This window comes from Amphibalanus amphitrite, unplaced genomic scaffold (assembly GCF_019059575.1).
Source record: "Amphibalanus amphitrite isolate SeventyFive unplaced genomic scaffold, NRLGWU_Aamphi_draft 000029F_arrow, whole genome shotgun sequence".
In the NCBI taxonomy this organism is placed as follows: Eukaryota; Metazoa; Arthropoda; class Thecostraca; order Balanomorpha; family Balanidae; genus Amphibalanus; species Amphibalanus amphitrite.
Genome location: NW_024881525.1, coordinates 14,320 through 32,441, shown reverse-complemented (window position 1 = coordinate 32,441; position 18,122 = coordinate 14,320). Strand labels below are relative to the sequence as shown.

At 44.5% G+C, this 18,122-nt stretch overlaps 1 protein-coding gene across 3 annotated transcripts in view; it reads right to left on the bottom strand.

Moving 5' to 3' along the window:
• LOC122365908 (arginyl-tRNA--protein transferase 1-like) overlaps positions 1-17,572 on the bottom strand; it is a 41,879-nt gene extending 24,307 nt beyond the window's left edge. Inside the window, exons 1-4 of one of the 3 annotated variants that reach the window (XM_043337546.1) lie at positions 17,534-17,572; positions 11,987-12,120; positions 7,657-7,783; positions 6,101-6,228 (exon numbers count right to left, since the gene is read on the bottom strand). In XM_043337546.1, the coding sequence (XP_043193481.1) occupies positions 6,101-6,228; positions 7,657-7,783; positions 11,987-12,080 (349 nt within the window). In that variant the 5' untranslated portion in view covers positions 12,081-12,120; positions 17,534-17,572. The other 2 variants (XM_043337537.1, XM_043337528.1) reach the window with 2 other exon arrangements.
• Between the last annotated feature and the right edge of the window lie 550 nt (positions 17,573-18,122).

Here is an 18,122-nt window from a genome sequence, read left to right as displayed (position 1 = left end):
CCCTTTCAACTCACCTGAAAAAGCTGCTTTCGTGTACCACCCAGCACCCGTTTCGTAGATATATCAAAATGATAACCGGAGGCGAAGATTATCTTTATGATACCACGATTTGTGGGGCTGACTAGTACCGACGGGGATCCCACAAACACGACGGTCACATTCATTAAGCATGATGTACGGCGTAAAGCACCACAACTCACCCCAAAAGCGCAACCTTCTGAGATATCTTATATTTAGTTTCAATGCTGGTACTGGTGCAGTTTCAATGCTGGTACTCTGCTCATTTCTGCTCAATAAAGTTATTTCTCGCTTAAATGCGCCTCACATTAATCGTGTGCTGTGCTCCACAATCATTGCGCCGCGCGCTCTTCCTTCTTATCGGCCCCCTTGAGATCGTATCCACCAATATCTATTTGCTTCTAAGTTCTAATGACTTGTAGAGAAATAATTTTAGAGCGTTTAACAAAATAATTGCATAACCTATGAGCGATGGGAAAAGCCCAATCGTCCAACTCATAAAAAACATTGGGACACAAACAACTGGAAACTGTTGGTAGTTGGTACTTTCGCGCATAGGCGGCGGAACGGGGAGGGCACCGGGGCACCGTGCCCCCCTTTGACTTTGGCATTTTAACATGGGCTCTATGGGCGTTACATGGAAAGAATGGGACCAAAAGTCGGCAGTGCCCCCCCCTTCCCCAGTTGAGCTGGGCGCAGGTACTAAATAGCATCAAAGGAAATCCTATATTCATCTCGCCGCATTTTAAGCGCACCAATCGAAAGACGACAGCGTGACCGCGCTGACAGGCAATCAACCTGGCCACATAAAACTAGCTAGTGCAAGGAAGATGTCTATATAAACCACTGGACCATGCAAAGCGTTCATGTAAATAAAATATGAGTAAAAATGACCCGTTTGAGAGCAGACTGGCCAAACAGTGACGTTACACGCGGATCTCAACACTGCACAACCCAGGGTATATTGAGTGAAGGGTAGGACGAACTTTGGTAGGAATTTCTAGTATAACTACTAGAAAACCTACTATATGTGGTCGGGACTAGCAAAAAGTTAGTTCAAACTAGAATATGGTAGCGCTTATGGTTGGCAGTCGTGGCGCGCACGTGACATTCATTTCTTAAACTTCTTAAATAACAGGTTTTAGGGGCCGATTAGTGGGTAGATACATTCAATTAGCTATTAATAATTGATTATGCAAACATTCAAGAATCTACATCATTCAATTCTAGCCAAAATCACTCGGCGCTTCCAGGATTCGAACTCACGACCCTCGGATCCGTAGCCCGATACGCTACCGACTGCGCTACCGAGGACCGCGCGCCGACGATCGGAGAGGCGGATCGCGGGTGCTGGCGTGCAGAGAAATCTTTACCCTGTACGCCGTAGAAGATCGGCTGGGTTTCGTGAAAAATGGTAGAGGAATTGTCGAAAGAAAATTCATCGATCTATCATTTGAGACTAAGAACCATTGATTCTTTCAAAGGTTGACCGAGATATCGCTCGCCGAAAACAGGTCATTTAACATGTAAACCCTATGGGCTGGTAGGAAATGTACGCCGTGGAGCAGCAGTGCTACCAACTAACTTCGGCGGGGGCCGGCACAACCCATTCATCAAAAAAGATCTCGTGGATCCCTATATACGTCATAACTAGCCCTAGTACGGGGGTATATAGCCATGGACGTAAATGGCCGGCTTAAGGCACAGGATCCCAATTGTCATCCCCATTACGTGGTCCCCAGAAGTCGCCAGGCCGAGAGCCAATGGCAGTTAAGCACATCTTACACGTGCCGACAAACGTGACACAATGAATCCAACAATGAGCCCGCCAATAAGCCTGCCTAATTCTGCATGTAGGCTGCTATTTACCACCACGGCGGAAGGCTAAAACGCATCCATACAGCTCAACATAGGTGTCAATTTCCGCCGGGTTGGGTGTGCTCTAGCTCTTTAAATTCCCCGCCGGCTCGGCTGGCTTGGCTTTGGAGCCCCAACAGACGGTGCGGGTCAAGGTCACCGCTGAGGCGGCGGCGGATTTGCTGCGCCCGGGCAGTGGGCACCCTCAATTCGGTGAAAATCGACACCCTTGCAGCTCAACATGACAAAACGCTGCATACAAGCGCACGTCCTCGCATTTAATTGACGCATTTAACTGCGTCACTAACCTCGTACACTGTACAACACTGGTGAGATGACTGTCCGAAGGAAACTGCCGACTTTGGCTGGCAACATTCAGGGTTGGTGACTTATGTACTGGGTTCGGCTGGCTGACAGCGATGTGACTTCAGGACCGGTTGATGAACGGGCCATCCTAGCCCCATACTACAGGAGCCCAGCTGGTCTTGGCGAGCGGCGGCGACTGGACGAGGCTGAACCCCTACTACAGGAGCCCAGCTGGTGCTGACGAGCGGCGGTTACTGGACGAACGGGTCAGCCTGGACCCCTATTGCAGGAGTCCGGCTGGTCTTGGCGAGCGGCGACGACTGGATGAGGCTGGACTCCTACTGCAGGAGTCGAGCTGGTCCTGTCGAGGAAATAGTTCACCTTTAACATGGGATTTTAAACTGAGATAGCAGTCTGATAGAGCAGATTTGTGTATGCCCTATATTTGTCCCGTTTGAGATATTCACCTTTTATCAGTGAATATTGGTGCTTAAATTCATGTTCTAGTGCTCATTTACAGCAAGCAGAAACCTCTTCAACACACACAGTGGCCAATCAGCGATGAGAGCACTTACAGGAGCAGAATCCCTTGCAGCTGATAGGTTGTTCAGCTGTTAGTGTTCATAACTCTAATAATTAAAATAATGAAATCCCTTTAGAAGAAGTGTGTAATTCCAAGTTAGAATACATTTAAATTTTATTCATCACATTTTAACATATCTTTTTGAATTTTATTAATCAAATTACTCACAGAAGGTGAACTATTTCTTTTAACACTTACCTTGCTTCAGTGGTGACATGTAGCTCTTGCAGCAGAGAAGGCACATCATTTGGCTGCAACTTCAAATATTGACTTGTTGCTATCAATTATTCAGTTTTGAAAGGCATCCAGGTACAGTGAATCTTGGGTTCTCCTGTAAGAATGCCGACTGCAGAAGCAGAAGTTCATCCAAAGCTTGCGCCTGAAAAAGGGCCAGGTTTAATATATGAGTGAAATGAAGACTTTTGAATCATTTTATCATTATACCATAATCACATTTTTACCTAATTTGTAAGAAATAGGTTTAGGTTAGCAGAAATAGGTAAGGTTTTGACTAGACCCCCTGGGTCACAACAGGAGATGACCCTCGTGATTGGTGGGACCACCAGGCACCAGCACTGGCACAGTCCGTTCTGACCACCGCACACCTATCAGCCCGAGAGCACACTAAATTGCATGTTAAAGCTCCATTAATGCTTTTTTCAATTTTGGCCATCCATTTTGTTGGGTCCGTCATGTCCATCACCAAGCCACATTTAAAATGCACTACACTACATCCCACACCACCTGACCACAACAGGCCAGGTCCGCATCGCGCTACACAAAATCCGCACTGCACCAAGCTAAATCCACGCCACACCAAAGCCTCACCAGCCGGACAAGCCAGCACAGACGAGATCTTGTCGAAATTGCCATGCTTTGCAGAGTGCATACTGGCCTACCTGAACCTGACCTTACCCAACATATGAGCCTGACTGTCCTTAGCACTGGGAGCTCATTGAGACCAGGCCCCACAGGCCTAGTGGCCTCCTGAAACCTGATTTCCATATGGGGTGAGCTATTTAAGAATGGTGATCGGATATCGAACCCAAGACAAGACAGCAATGAGCAGTGGGCGGTTCATGCAACCATAATCATGTTTCCTTACCACAAGTATCAAAGCAAAAACAAAAATAGCTACCTATCGAATTCAAATTTCACTGGAACCTCACCTGCATGGATCTTAAGTGAAAGGTACATCTTGATACATCTGCACGAAAGATACATCTTGATCCACTCATCTCAATCTTGTTTTTCTGCATCCAGGGCATGCAACATTTCTGGTCAAGGCCGTATATAGGATATCGCTTCTGGTATTTTTGGCACAACTTACTCGACTGCTGAGCTCAAATGCAAATTGCAATCACGGTCATAAAATACTGAATATTGAATCGCAATGTATATTCAGTCGATGTACCCCTCGTTCGATGTCTCTCAGACGACGAAGATTGTACGTCGTCCGGCCAATCCTGTTCTAGGTCAACGGGGGCTCGGCTGCAATTATGGAATGTGATTGGCCAAACGGCGTAGAAGCCGTAGAAGCTTTGTCGTCCGAAAGACATCGAACAAGAGTAATGTCGCTACTGCGCCATTGTTGCATCGAATTCGCCCCATAGAAGCACGTGTTAACTCTCTCCCATAGGGCCCTGGGTAAACTCTCTCCATAGGGTCCTGGGTAAACTCTCCCCTTGTCTATTTTCTTTAAACGGGGATAGTTTGGACAACAAAATATTTTCGACCTCATGAAAAATAAAACTTAATTTTTGATGTACCTCATTGATGCAAAACATCAGAAAAATATTAGAAATTAAGTCAAAGAAACCGATTGTTTATAAATGGACAGCTGACGGCATGCCTCCCGTGTCCCCTGGCTTGAAGCTTCGGCACCGTGTTACCTTAGTATTCTATGACCGTGGGCCTGTTCTGGTATTGCTTTATCTGCCAAGACAGACAAATTTGAGAAAAATCGAGTGATTGTACCTTTTTTGAAGGTCTATAACCAACTTGTCTGAAATTCACCGGAGGACAAATGTGGGGTTTAAAAAAAGGTGTCGATATCTCAGCAACCGCTGGACCGATTGGCCTGCGGTCTTTTTTGCTGGGTAGACCCATCCCTTCTACCCCGTAATTGACTACTCTTGACACATTTCAGTGACCGTCGTGGCACGTGCCACGTGAAAAGTTAAGGGTGTTCAAGCTGTTTTGCAAAAGTAGTGATTTTGAGAGGCTCATATCTCAGCAGCCGCTTGGGCGATTGTCTTGCGGTAATTTTTGTAGGGTATCTGCATCCCTTCTACCAAAGGTCGGATACTCTTGATCTATGTGAGTGACCCCCACTGCACGTGCAAAATACAAAAAGAAGAGGTGCCAAATTTGTTCCCATTTCAATAACTCGGTAATTACTGGGGCGGTTTCGCTGAAACTTGGCATACAGGTAGGCACCCACCAGGCAATGCATTCCCATGTGTTGCGCTTAGGGTGCTACTGCACGTGCGCACGTGCATGGGGCGCTTCCAGATCTCGAGAACGGCTGGGCCGATTGCGCTCAAATTTGGTACACGGTTGGGAAACGGTTAGTAGTGTGCCGTGCAAAAGTCAGTTTGGACCCCGTTTGCACGTGCGCACGTGCAGAATGCCGCTTCCAGATCTCAGGAACGGCTGGGCCGATTGCGTTAAAATTTAGCACACCGCTAGCGACCGGTTAGAAGGGTGCTTTGCACAAGCCCCGTTGAAAGTACCCTCTCGCCCTTCCGCACGTGCAGGGCTCACTATCTCGCTCGCTCGTTCTTTTTTTTTATAAATTTAGTCCGAACCTTTTGATTGGAAGGAATCACAAGGACAGAGCCAACGCTAAGCGAAGCTTGTTGCGGTGACCCTGCCCTCTACCCTCCGATCGCGCAATTCCAGTTCTATGGCAAAATTTAGAGTCCAAAGTTTAACGTGCGCACATAGCCGCGCACGGCCGGTCCCCTCACTGACTTCGCCTGGCTACGGCCTGCCACCAACCGCAACCATACCTGTCAGGAGGCCCATAAATGTCAAGCGCCCGTCGCGCTTCGAACCCGGACTGTTCCAACGCTCTACCAACTGAGCTACGGGACCGGCTCGGGTTCTTCGCCCAAAAGGCGTTTTACTGGTTCTATTATCATCGAAATTCAATCCTACAATATCGGGAGAAGGCGAAAAACTTTATAAGATGATTTTACGGAATACAAGTTATGGATAAAATTATTCGGTAGTGACAAGGGCCTTGGGAATAGCCTTAAGTTGTTGTATTTTTCTAAGTAAAAGGATAAATGTCGTTAAAAATCGGTAAGTAATCCGTAAAACACTTCTTACCCATAGTATCGTCGCCCGCTGACGTTTCTTGTTGATTCAGCTTAGCGCTGCCCTTGTGAAGAAAATTGCGCATTCGTTTGGCAATCTTTTTCTGAGACTTGGTAAGCCTCACCCCAAGCGCATCACATCTGGTGGAAAAAAAACGCGCATTATTTTTCAAGACATCTTTTATTGTTCAGAGGTCAGAGGATATGCACAAAATGTTTTATTTATTCAGATATTTTGGTACTCGTGGTATTTTCAGAAAAGAACTCCGATGATTTGACCGATAACTTTCGCACTTTGCCGATGAAGGTACGTCAACAACGAGTACCGAAATATCCACATAAATGTAACATTTTGTGCCCATCTATCCTCTTGAACAGCTTCGAAAAATATTAAACACTGACTTCGCATCCCGAGATAAGTTTTTTATAACGACAATCAAGTCATGCCTCAATTTTCCAGCCATAGGAAACGCGTAAAGCATCATCCAAAGGACTTGGGTGATGATGACACACCAATAACAACATTTGGGGGAACTGATGCATTATCATACTTACACAGTTTGATACAACATGCATGACTATGATAGTGTATGCCTTAAAGGGACAGTATCATCGAAAAAAAAATCCATGTATGGAGCTGATTTTTTTTTTACTAGCATTTCTTATTTTTCTGAATCAGAAAAACATAGTTTGAGGACCGAACTCGGTGAAAAATATTGCAACCACATTTCATTTTCATGATTCATTTTCATGAGCGAACCACCACTATACAAGCATGGCCGCCAGTTTGGAAGCATGCAAAATTACTACAGAACTGGCGCAGATAATACATTATTGACGCTACGCTTACGCGGTCGTTCTTCTAATTGAGTTGTCCTTAGGGAGAGGTAGCCTTAGGTATTGCCTATAAAAATATAACGTGACAATTGGAGGGAGTAACAATTGGACGTGACAATTGACAATGGGAGAAAATATCACGTGACAATCACGTGATAAACGTCATACATTGGAGGGAGATTGTGATTCAAGCTGGAGGAATTCCTTTGTTGAGCCGCTAGAATCCGAAGGAAACAGCGGAAATTGCCTACGACTATTTAATGAATTTAACGGTGATGAATAAGTGCGAAAAACGTTTTGGCTTTATAAAATGTGATGAAATGACCAGGGTAAAAGTTTTATTACTGGCGGTCAATTCAAAACGGCGCAAACATTTAAACAGTGAAGATAGTGAAGCACGATTCAAAGTGTGGTACACCTTTCGTACTTTGAGCGGCGATAGCGGGATAACGGTGTGGAGCTTCGAGGATCGGTCTTCAGTTCCCGGACCAGAAAGGTGGGGCCTATGCAATGTCAAATTTCATCAAAAAGGTGATACTGTCCCTTTAAGATAAATCGCTAAATATTCGGCCACTAGACCGCCCATATACTCTGTCTCTTACCACACGATAGTTCTCCAAGAATATATCGATAATCAAATAAATATTGCACATGAAATAAATTCTACAAATATATAAGCTTACTGGCATTACCAGCACAATGTCTGCCATTCAGCCAATCAGCACTGCTGACCTGATGGTGTAGAGCGGGCAGCAGATCTCGTGCATGACCGGCTTGTAGCAGTAACACCCGCTGCGCCGCCAGCCGCGGTCCAGCAGAGCCTGGTACTCCTGCACATCGAGCGCGTGCGCCCACATACCTGAACCGGGACACGCGGGGCCATCGGTCAACGCGCCACCGCTCACCGGTCACAGAATATGCAGATATGATCTCTTGATCGTTATGGCTCAAAATAAGGTCGGTTTTATTCGAACATCCGCGATCTCGACATAGCTAGCTGCAAACTCTAGCAGTACATCTGATAAGATGGACTACGCACACCTCATTCATTTTAATGTTCAATGAATCTCAAGTCGACTCGAGTTGAATTTGTGGCGTGTCGAGTCTTGGCGTGTTTAGCAACAAATTCGACTCGACTGACATCGTAAGTCTGTTTGCTTTGCATTCCCTTACAACCTGACTCGATCGCGACCAATTTTACAAGTCCATGTAGCTTGAGTTGGGACGAATTGAAATGGAATGTTTTGTTGACAGCCACGCCTAGCAAACTCCCTAACGATACGAGATGACCCAGGGCTCTGACCTGTTTACCAAGAACATCTTTTGAGAAGTGCGTATCGGCGTTTCCTAGCTCTCCGTTACTTGCGCAATTGAAACATTTGGATCGCGGGGGGCTGGGGATCGCGCAGGGAACGCATGCCTTGCAGTCCCGTCCGCACGATAGATATCAATGTCAGGATCAGGCATAGATTAGAGTCCAGCAGAAGAGAACAAGGAAGCAAATTTGGAGAAGGGCTAAAATGACCACAATGTCCTAAATTATACAGAAAACCATGACGTAATCTGACTTAGCGAAGTCTCGAGTCCTAGGCTCCATTAACCCGCGCCCCGTAGGGGGGGCCGAAACGGCCCCCCCCCCCCCTGTCCTTTTCGGTCGATATCTCCTAAACGGCTGGAGATATCGCCACCAAACTTTCAGGACCTCTCCGGGCATCAATTTTACACATTGTGACCAAAAATTTTTCCAGAGGCTATGATAGGCTGGCCACAAATGACGTCAGAGTGACGTCATGTTCTGTCATTTTCGACCGAAAAAAGACCTTCGCGAGAAGACCTGTCAGGACTACAGCTTTGAAGATACAGAAAAATGATCAAAACATAAAAGGTGTAGAATTGACAGGGCTACAAAACTGCTATCTCGAATTTTTAAAATTTTTGAGTTTTGACCCCCAAAAATCAAAAAAGCATTTTTTTGGATATATTCGCGAAAAAATCCAAAAAGTTTTTTGAGTTTCGAAAAAAAACGGAATATATGTGATAGTGCCTACCGTCTTCTATCTACATACCAAATTTCAGATCGATACCTCATTTTTGGCCAAGTTATAGCGAAAAAACTGTTCAAAAATGATGACGTCAAATTTTCAAACTCAATTTTTGGCAATTCTAGAACTCGTAGAGCAAAACGAAGACCACCATTAGACTCCCCGTGACGAGCTGCATCGAATCGATACCCATTTTAAGCAAAAATATCAACTTTGAAATTTGACCTAATTTGACCTGACCTTGACCTGACCTTCACCAAAACGTGACCTAGGCTGGCCCCAAAGGCTGCCTAACCCACATATTCGCATTTGTCATGTAAAATGGACCATAAAACATGTATCACACGACACATTCATATTGTGACCCCCGGTGACCTGACCTCGCTGCGACCTGACCTGGTATCAGTGACCTCAGATAGCAAAGTATGTGTTTGACGAACAATGTACCATCGATGGTTTTCAATAAATTACCAATTTACTCGCTTTCACAGCACATTTCTTGAATTGCCTGTGAACGGTGAAAATCTGACCTTTGACCTGACCTGTGACGTCATCGGTTTGACCTAGGTCAATGAAATTTGGTCACAAGGTAGTTCCCGGGTGGGGCTATCGAGCGCCGTTTGAATTTTGAAAATCGGCCGGTAACTTTCCGAGATCTTAGGGGGGGCCGAAACGCCCCCCCCCCCCTACGGGTGGTAGGGTGCGCCGGTAGCCCTACGGGGCGCGGGTTAACCCTCGCCCCGTTGGGAGGGGCCATTTTGCCCCCCCTGTGGTTTTTCCTGAATAGCAAGAAAACGGCGGCGCGCAGCGCCGCCAAATTTTCAGGACCTTCCCGGGCATCAATTTGACACCTTCACATCAAATTTCAAGTCTTAGGTCACCTTAGGTCAGGAGTTATTGAGGTCAAACTGAGGTCATGTTCGAGCAAAAATGAGCAAAAAACATGCAATCTTGAAACGCTCACCAAATCTACAGTTATCAAGCAATTTTAAAGTTCTTTATATGGTCTAGTAGACAAAAAGCGGCGCTGCAAAACTGCTATCTCGGATTTTCAAAATTTTTGGTTTTTGACAAAAAAAATCAAAAAATTGATTTTTTTAGAAAAACTAGAAAAAAATCAAAAATGTTTGCGAATTTCGAAAAAAAAACGGAATATAGGTATGTGATAGTCCCAGCGCTCTTCTACATACATACCAAATTTCAGATCGATATCTCGTTTTTTGGCCAAGTTATAGCGAAAAAAACTGTTCAAAAATGATGACGTCAAATTTTTGAACTCAATTTTTAGCGATTCTAGACCACGTACGGCAAAACAAAGACCACCATTGATCTCCCCGTGACGAGCTGCATCGATTCGATACCCATTTTATGCAAAAATATTAACTTTGAAATTTGACCTAATTTGACCTAACCTTGACCTGACCTTGACCAAAACGTGACCTAAGCTGGCCCCAAAGGCTGCCTGACCCACACAATCGCATTTGTCATGTAAAATGGACCATAAAACATGTATCACACGACACTTTCATATTGTGACCCCCCCGTGACCTGACCTCTGTGACCTGACCTGGTATCAGCGACCTCAAATAGCAAAATATGTGTTTGAAGAACATTTCCCCGTCGATGATTTTCAATGAAATGCATTTTACTCGATTTTACAACGCATTTCTTGAAATGCCTGTAAACGGTGAAAATTGGACCTTTGACCTGACCTGTGACGTCATCGGTTTGACCTAGGTCAATAAAATTGGGTCACAAGGTAGTTCCCCGTTGGGGCTATCCAACGCCGTTTACCGCTTGTCGCTATGTTGCGTGGTTCTCGAGATCTTAGGGGAGGGGGCCAAAATGCCCCCCCCCCCCCAACCGGGCGCGTTGCTCGGCAGAGCCCAACGGGGCGCGGGTTAAAGGGACCCTCCCACCTTAACATTAGATTTGAGTTGAGATAGCCAAAATGGGGTCCCTGGCTCACAATTACCGGTTTCGGCACTCACAACATCGAGAAATGCCTTAAATCGGAAATATTGAATTTCAAAATTGCAGCATTTTGATTCAGAGGGGCTAATGCTTAGGAATACCCCTCTGAATGTGTGACGTCAGCGCAAATATCTAACGATTTTTAAATGTTTGACTAAGGGTCTGTTCCCGTCGCTCCTCCCAAAAAATCTCGGATGAGGTTGGATGAGCTTGGAGGAGAGCCGTTTCAGAGGAGCCACGGGAACATTTTCGCGAAGAAATCAGCTGTTTGCGGGCTGTAACGGTCGGCGATTTATGGCGCGCAAACATAAATCAAGAGATAATAATCGCTTTCTAATGAAATAACCTTAGATTAATATCAAACATTACTATTTAAAGATATCCAATCGTCATCAATCACTAAAATCATTTCCACTTCCCTCAAATCCCATTTATAAACAATTCACATTTGTATTACGTGCGCCACATATGTCAACGCAAGAGCCTCCTCCAAAAAACCAACTTTCGTTTGGGATGAGGGAGGAGGCAAATAGTGGTGGTGAGATGTGAAATCAAGATGAGCTTGGAGGAGCTTGGAGGAGCGACGGGAACGATTTTTTGAAACGAGAGGAGGTTAGAGGAGCTTGGAGGAGGTTAGAGGAGCGACGGGAACAAACCCTAAAACGTTTTGTAGCACGCGGTGGTATATGCTATTTGCGCGCAACATCTGCCGCAAACGCCGCACTTCTTAAATAAAGTCGCTAGAAACAGCGGAGATCCCAAAAAAGTAAACAAAAGTAAAAGTCTAATATCTTAAAACCCGGTGAATATTTTTCGGTGAAGTTTGGTAGATATTCGTTTTCGCTCTTTCTGAACCGAGCAACATCACTTTCATGCCAATTCATAAACTTTTTTGAAGGTGGGAGGGTCCCTACACCCATGTGTTCCTACACCATTTACACCTTTGGAAATGTTGTTCATCTGATTGCCTTTCATAGTACCTAATATGCATTGCTTCTTAGTTTTTCTGGTTGGTGATTTTCTCTACAGCCAGTAATCCAGCTTACCTTGAGCTATAAATCCTTTTTTAGACTTGCAGTAGCCACACTGGTGTCCTGGGCTGTCAGGAAACAGCTGGACAATCGAATAATTACGAGACATTGTAGCAAGCTTATGTCATTTGTCTTGATTGAGGCATAATCTGTGAAGAAAATGTGGTCACTAAAGGGAGACAATATTTTGGTGGAATTGGTGGAAACCAATTCAACCTCAATACTTCATGAAATAAATTTTGATGTATGTAAACCATACCATAGATACAGGTAGGTACAGCCAATCTACTCAAAGAAGCATGAAAATAATTTAGCATTGGTAGCAGCAGTAGCAGTTAACCACATGACACATAAATGAGCTTGGCCTCGTAAGACTTGACTCCAGGTGAACGGGAGCTAGGAAAGCACAAGGGTTGACAGTACTGACACTCTTTTTACCTCTAACCATAAAATCACAAATTTGATTACCTATAACTTTCACAAACAAAATTTCATCAACATGCAGCATTGTGGCAAGGATATATGCAGGGAAGGATTATGAGTCAGGGTAGGTTTTGATGAGAAAGGTATCAACTATCAAGTGCTGCTATACTAGAGGCAAATTTTCTGGAAAAAAATGACCAGCGACCATCCAAACAAAAAGCACATGTCACAAATAACAATGTAAAGGAAGGCATTTTCAGCAAACTCTGTTCATAAAGGGTCCAACTGTCCCTAAGAGGATATATTTGAAATTCCTATGAGGCATTATTCCCCATCCTTCTGCATCAACTCCCTCCATAATTCTACCTAACACATTCTGTCATGAGTGTCCCATTCCCAACACATACCAATAACCCTGGACTGTGTACATGTTATTGTGTAACATTGCTTGCTTATTTGCATGTTACCTATGCAATGTGCACATACAGCAATGAATGAGATAGCAGCACCTTCAAAGCTTTCATTTTATCCGTAATCCGACCCATCAGACATAAAAATCTCACAAATACCAGAAAAAGAGTATGTCAATTTTCTGACAAACATCAAAAGCAGATGAAGGGTAAGCAGATGTTAAGTTTAAGTATGCAGGTCAGTAGTTGGGTAAACCTGAATGATCTGAATATTCTGCCAGCCTGCACCTCATCAGTCTCCTATTCGGTCCATCCCATAGGTACCTAGCTCAGTTGGGTAGCTAGGCTACAGCACTGGGCTCACAGTAGTAGGACCTTGGGTGTGAGCTGTGAGCCCTTCTGGTGCTCAATATAGACCAGGCCGTACGTAGGATTCTTTTATATTGTTTTATGATTCTTTCATAAGATTCTTGATGAAAAAGTATGATTTCTACGTCTAATGCTATTTCATAAATGTTTTTTCAACTCAAGAAGTGTTCACACTTCACACCAAGACATCAGGCAGGCCTATGCCTCGTATAGACTTCTGAAAGTGATTGGCTGTGGTCAGTGGTGGGTGGGAGCTGAAGGCCACAGGAGCTAGCTATGCCATCCAAAGGCAAAAATGCAGAGCCTATTTTTAAGGGATTTTGACTGTGGGGGGGGGGGGCAACCTGGAAAATTGTCTTTAATAATCCATTAACCCTCGCCCGTATTGGTGTTTTCTAGCTGCGAACGTATGGGGGGGGGGGGGTCCGTTGGACCTCCCCCTTTGCCGTTTCGCCCCTGATCGAGCTAGAGCTTCGCGGAAAAAACGACCGTCGTGTTGCCCACGATGGAAGGAAGCCGATGATACCCAATTTTAAGGTCCTAGGTCATCGGTTGAACTTCCAGGTCAGGTCAATGACCCAAAAGTAGGGAAAATCGGGACCTGTTAGAGCGTCGTAAAGGGTGGCTAATGGCTATGTTTTTTCCGGGGTGCTAGTCACGAATATCATGTTAGTTATGATCATAGATGATGTCGTCATGCATTTAGGCCAGGTCGGGTCAGGTCGGGTCAGGTCAACCAGTAAGGGTTTTGCCGGGTATTCGTAGTAGGTGGCAACCGCCTCTGACAGCTTTGTAACATGTTACGAAGGCACCAAAACTACTTCGTAAACGACCAAATGGTTGCTAAATTCGAATTCAGCTTTAAAACTAGCCTAGACACATAAAAAACTCGAAAATGTGAACCGAGCTGGTCATCAAAGGTAAATCACCTGACCTGACCTTCCAGTGACCTTGACACCCACCCTTATGCATGGGAGCAGTATCATATCCCATGTTTGAACGTTTGGAACCACGAAAAGACTGCAAACGCGCGGCTAAAGCGAGGCAACATACGCCGAATCGCGATCCCGGCCAAACATGGTGCCATGGTGCTAGGCCGCCGGTGCATCTGAAAGAACAGCTGTGGTGCCCCTACCAAGCCTGAAGTTCCAACGACAGGCCCGTGGTGCCCCTGACAGGCCCATGATGCCCTTGCGAGGCCGGTGGTGTCCCTGCTAGGCCGGTGGTGCCTCTGCTAGGCCGCTGGTGCCCCTGGGCCCTGACAGGACTGTGGTGCTCGGGCTCCTGACAAGCCTGGAGTGTCCCCGACAGGCACGTGGTGCCACTAACAGGCCCAAGGTGCCCCTGCGAGGCCGGTGGTGCCCCTGGCAGGCCTGTGGTGTCCCTGGGCCCCAAGGGGGCGGGGGGTCATGACCCATGTGATGATGACCCACCCTTGGATCCACCACTGGTCATTACTTGCAGACTGACTCATTTGACATCCATTGCAAAACACGTCACAGTGGTACCTATGTTTGTCACCCTGTTCCTTTATGCCCATTTTTATAGTGGGCAACTCTCGACGACTGGGGGGGGGGGGGGCAATTCTGTTGAGTGCGGGGGCATTTGCCCCCCCCCCCCCAGTCAACATGTTAAAATAGGTCCTGCAAAAATGATTCTGATAGGTCAGAGGTAAATGTGTCAGGCCAGAGGTCACTCAAACATAGCCATTAATTTTGTCCTTGCATGGCAGACCAGTCTGAGTCATGCCAGTTGAATGGGAAAGGGTAGACCCTGTCCAGATTTAAAGGGCAACTTATGCTTTGGCATTTCCTTTTTTACTACCTGGAATTGTAAGATCAGATGGCAGGGGTCAGGACCTGAGCATTGAGCAGCAAACACTACTTGGTGTCAGCTCTTGCTCTGTCAATCTGCCCCAGCCCCAAACAGTTGAGCTAAATCAAAAAGAAATAACAATAAGGCTGCATGATCAGGATGGTCAGTTAGTGACTTACCAGGGAAATAAGCCAAAACTGGAGCACTCTATGTAATGATCCTGCTCCATATTGAAGAGACATCCCTAAAAGAGTGATCTTTGATCAGCCCTTATGCAGCAAGGCAACACTTCCCTGACCAGTGAATGGTATCAACAAAAAGAGAATTTGTCAAGTATTATCATACACCAGTAAAAACAAAATGAAAATGTTTCTCAAGCAAAGAAATCAATCCTAAACATAGGCTAAATATTGATCCTACTTTGACATCAGCATTACAAATAGATCCCCCAATCACCTGATAAGCTAAACATATTGCTGATCCTACTGCTCAGGCAGAAATATTTTCTCACAATTGAATTTTGTAATTATTTATAACACAAAAGATTGCGCAACAGAAAAATGATGAATTTATAGTTATATGAAGCGACCCCCACCAAACACGATTTGGCAGCACTGTAATGAGGCCTGCTGGGCGTGAAGTTTTCCCTTCACCATAGGGTTTACACACAAACTGGTCAAAGTTTGAGCCAGGATATACTAGTCTAAAAATGCAAAAAACGAACAAATTTTGGCATCAATAGATTCAGCATTTCATCGTGTGCCTCAAACCGTCCATCATTTGGCCTCAAAGGAGGTAAAAATTGTTCAAAATCGAAGTTGAAAAGATGCTTTCTGAGCACATAATCTGGTAGCAATCACGTGACCTGCTATAAGCAGCTTATCGATAATTTACAAACATAATTATTAATATGCTGCTTTAAACAACATTAACCATACATTTTGAGCTTTCAGTACTTCAAATAAGGTCAAAACATCGCAAAACACAAAAGTTAATACAATAGTCACGTGGGTGTCAGGAAATGTCACAGGTGCGTCAAATTTGTGACTGGGGCTTTACTTTCAAACATCGGATCTACCTGTTTCTTATAGGTATCTTGATATGAAGAGTATGTACTAAAATTAATGATCATGGTATGGTAACTTAATCTGTATTGTCTAGTTGATTTACATATCCTCATAGTTTGGAGTCATATTTCAGCATGTTCTACAGGGAGTTGAGCATTATTTCAGGACCAATCTTTTCCTTGCTCATTTGTCCATCAATCATGACATTTTCAGGGTTGAGCAACTAGTTCTCAGGCGGTCCAAGTGGTTTTTGTGAGAAGGGTACAAAAAACGGCGTCATTTTTAGATCCTTTATACAGGACCCTGTGGGAGGTAGTCCTGTCACAGGACCATAAAATAGAGTGCTGTAATTTTAGCTTATTTCCCTAGTAAATCAACAATTGTAGTGTTTCGTGAGACATAACAAATTCAGTTGGGGGAACTATGAGGTGAAGATCACAAAATGGATTGGTCAATAAATAGACTTTTGATGACCACTGATGGACATAAATGCAGCCCTCACTACTACGGGTGAAAAACTGTATACTGTGCCAGTACTTGTGGTATCGCGTCCACTTATCGGAGAGAAAAGGCTTCCATTTTCCACTAGGAATTAACGTGATTAGATTAAATTCCACAAATTCACTCAAAAATGTTGATAGGAAAACAGCTTTTCTGCAGGTTCTGGGTGTCACAATCAGCTGGCCATTCCATAAATGGTTCGGTGTTTTGAAAAAAATTGTTCAAAGTCTAAATTTAATTACAATAAAAGATATTTAATTTTAAAATCATTATTTAACCAAAATTGGAAAAACCATAAACTAAATAATAAAAATAATGAATTTTAAAACCACAGTGCTGCTTACATTTTATTGCACGTGTTGCAATCCACCATATTTGCCAATCACTGTTTGACCTTGTATTGTAACTCTGCAATATAGAGCCGCCAGTGCATTGTGCAACGTGTGAACGTAGGCCTTGTGTGGTTAAAAAACATTATTATGCCTTATTTTTTCATTTGAATGCTAGAATGCATGGAAAAGATGAGGTTTTCTGATTTTCAGACCATATATGGTCATCGCCCCGCCCACTCCAGCTGTTAATTGGCTGATCAAATTTTAGTTTGGCGCCTCATGGTTTCCCCAACTGAATTCCTCGACAAAGCTGGAGGCAGGGCTGAGAATAAGCCTACAATTATCCTGGTTGCATTTTGAACCACTTTTTAAGTAAGGCACCTAGGTACTTATTAAATTAAAAAGCATTATTTTATCAGAACAAAAGATGAAAATACTATGAGAATGAGAAAGCTGTCACTCAAAATGATTGCCATGAGTGTTGAGACATGAATTGTTTATGTCTAGGCCTCAGCCTTTGCCTGCGCTTTGCATGCACAAAGAGAAGAGAATGAGCCAGGTAGGTCTTTTACCCTTCCAATAACAAACCCAATCACATTAAAAATGAAAATTTCCATCACTTATCATTATCAACAATTAACCGACCAAATCAATCAATTCACATTATGGTGGTGTTCGGCTCTCGCACTTCATCGGTGTCTTGCAAGCTCGCCCGCGTTTCTCGGTATCTCATTGGCGGAATTCACGTGGGTTACGCTGTTCACCAATAAGAGATCGAGAAACGTCAGCATTCAACCTCCATATATGGAAAACCGGTAGCACATAGATGAAAATGTCGACGAGACTGGACGAAACTGCGCTATGATTGCATTTATGTGGCAGCTACTTGTGTTTATTTTGCTACCAGATTCTGAAAGTTTTTAGAGGAATCCTTTTATTGAAAAGTAGAAAACCTTCATTCCAACATTTCGCTTCAATCTTACATCATTGTTACGAGCGAGCGAGCGCAGCAAGCGAAGCGAGTCTTTTCAATATCACGGAAAAATCTCAGTATGAGCGGCCCGGCCCGGCCCGGCCCGGCCTGTAACGCTTTTGAGAGGCTTATATATATCTCAGCAACCGCTGGACCGATTGGCCTGCGGTCTTTTTTGCTGGGTAGCCCCATCCCTTCTCCCCGTAAATTGACTACTTTTGATACATCTCAGTGACCGTCGTGGCACGTGCCACGTGAAAA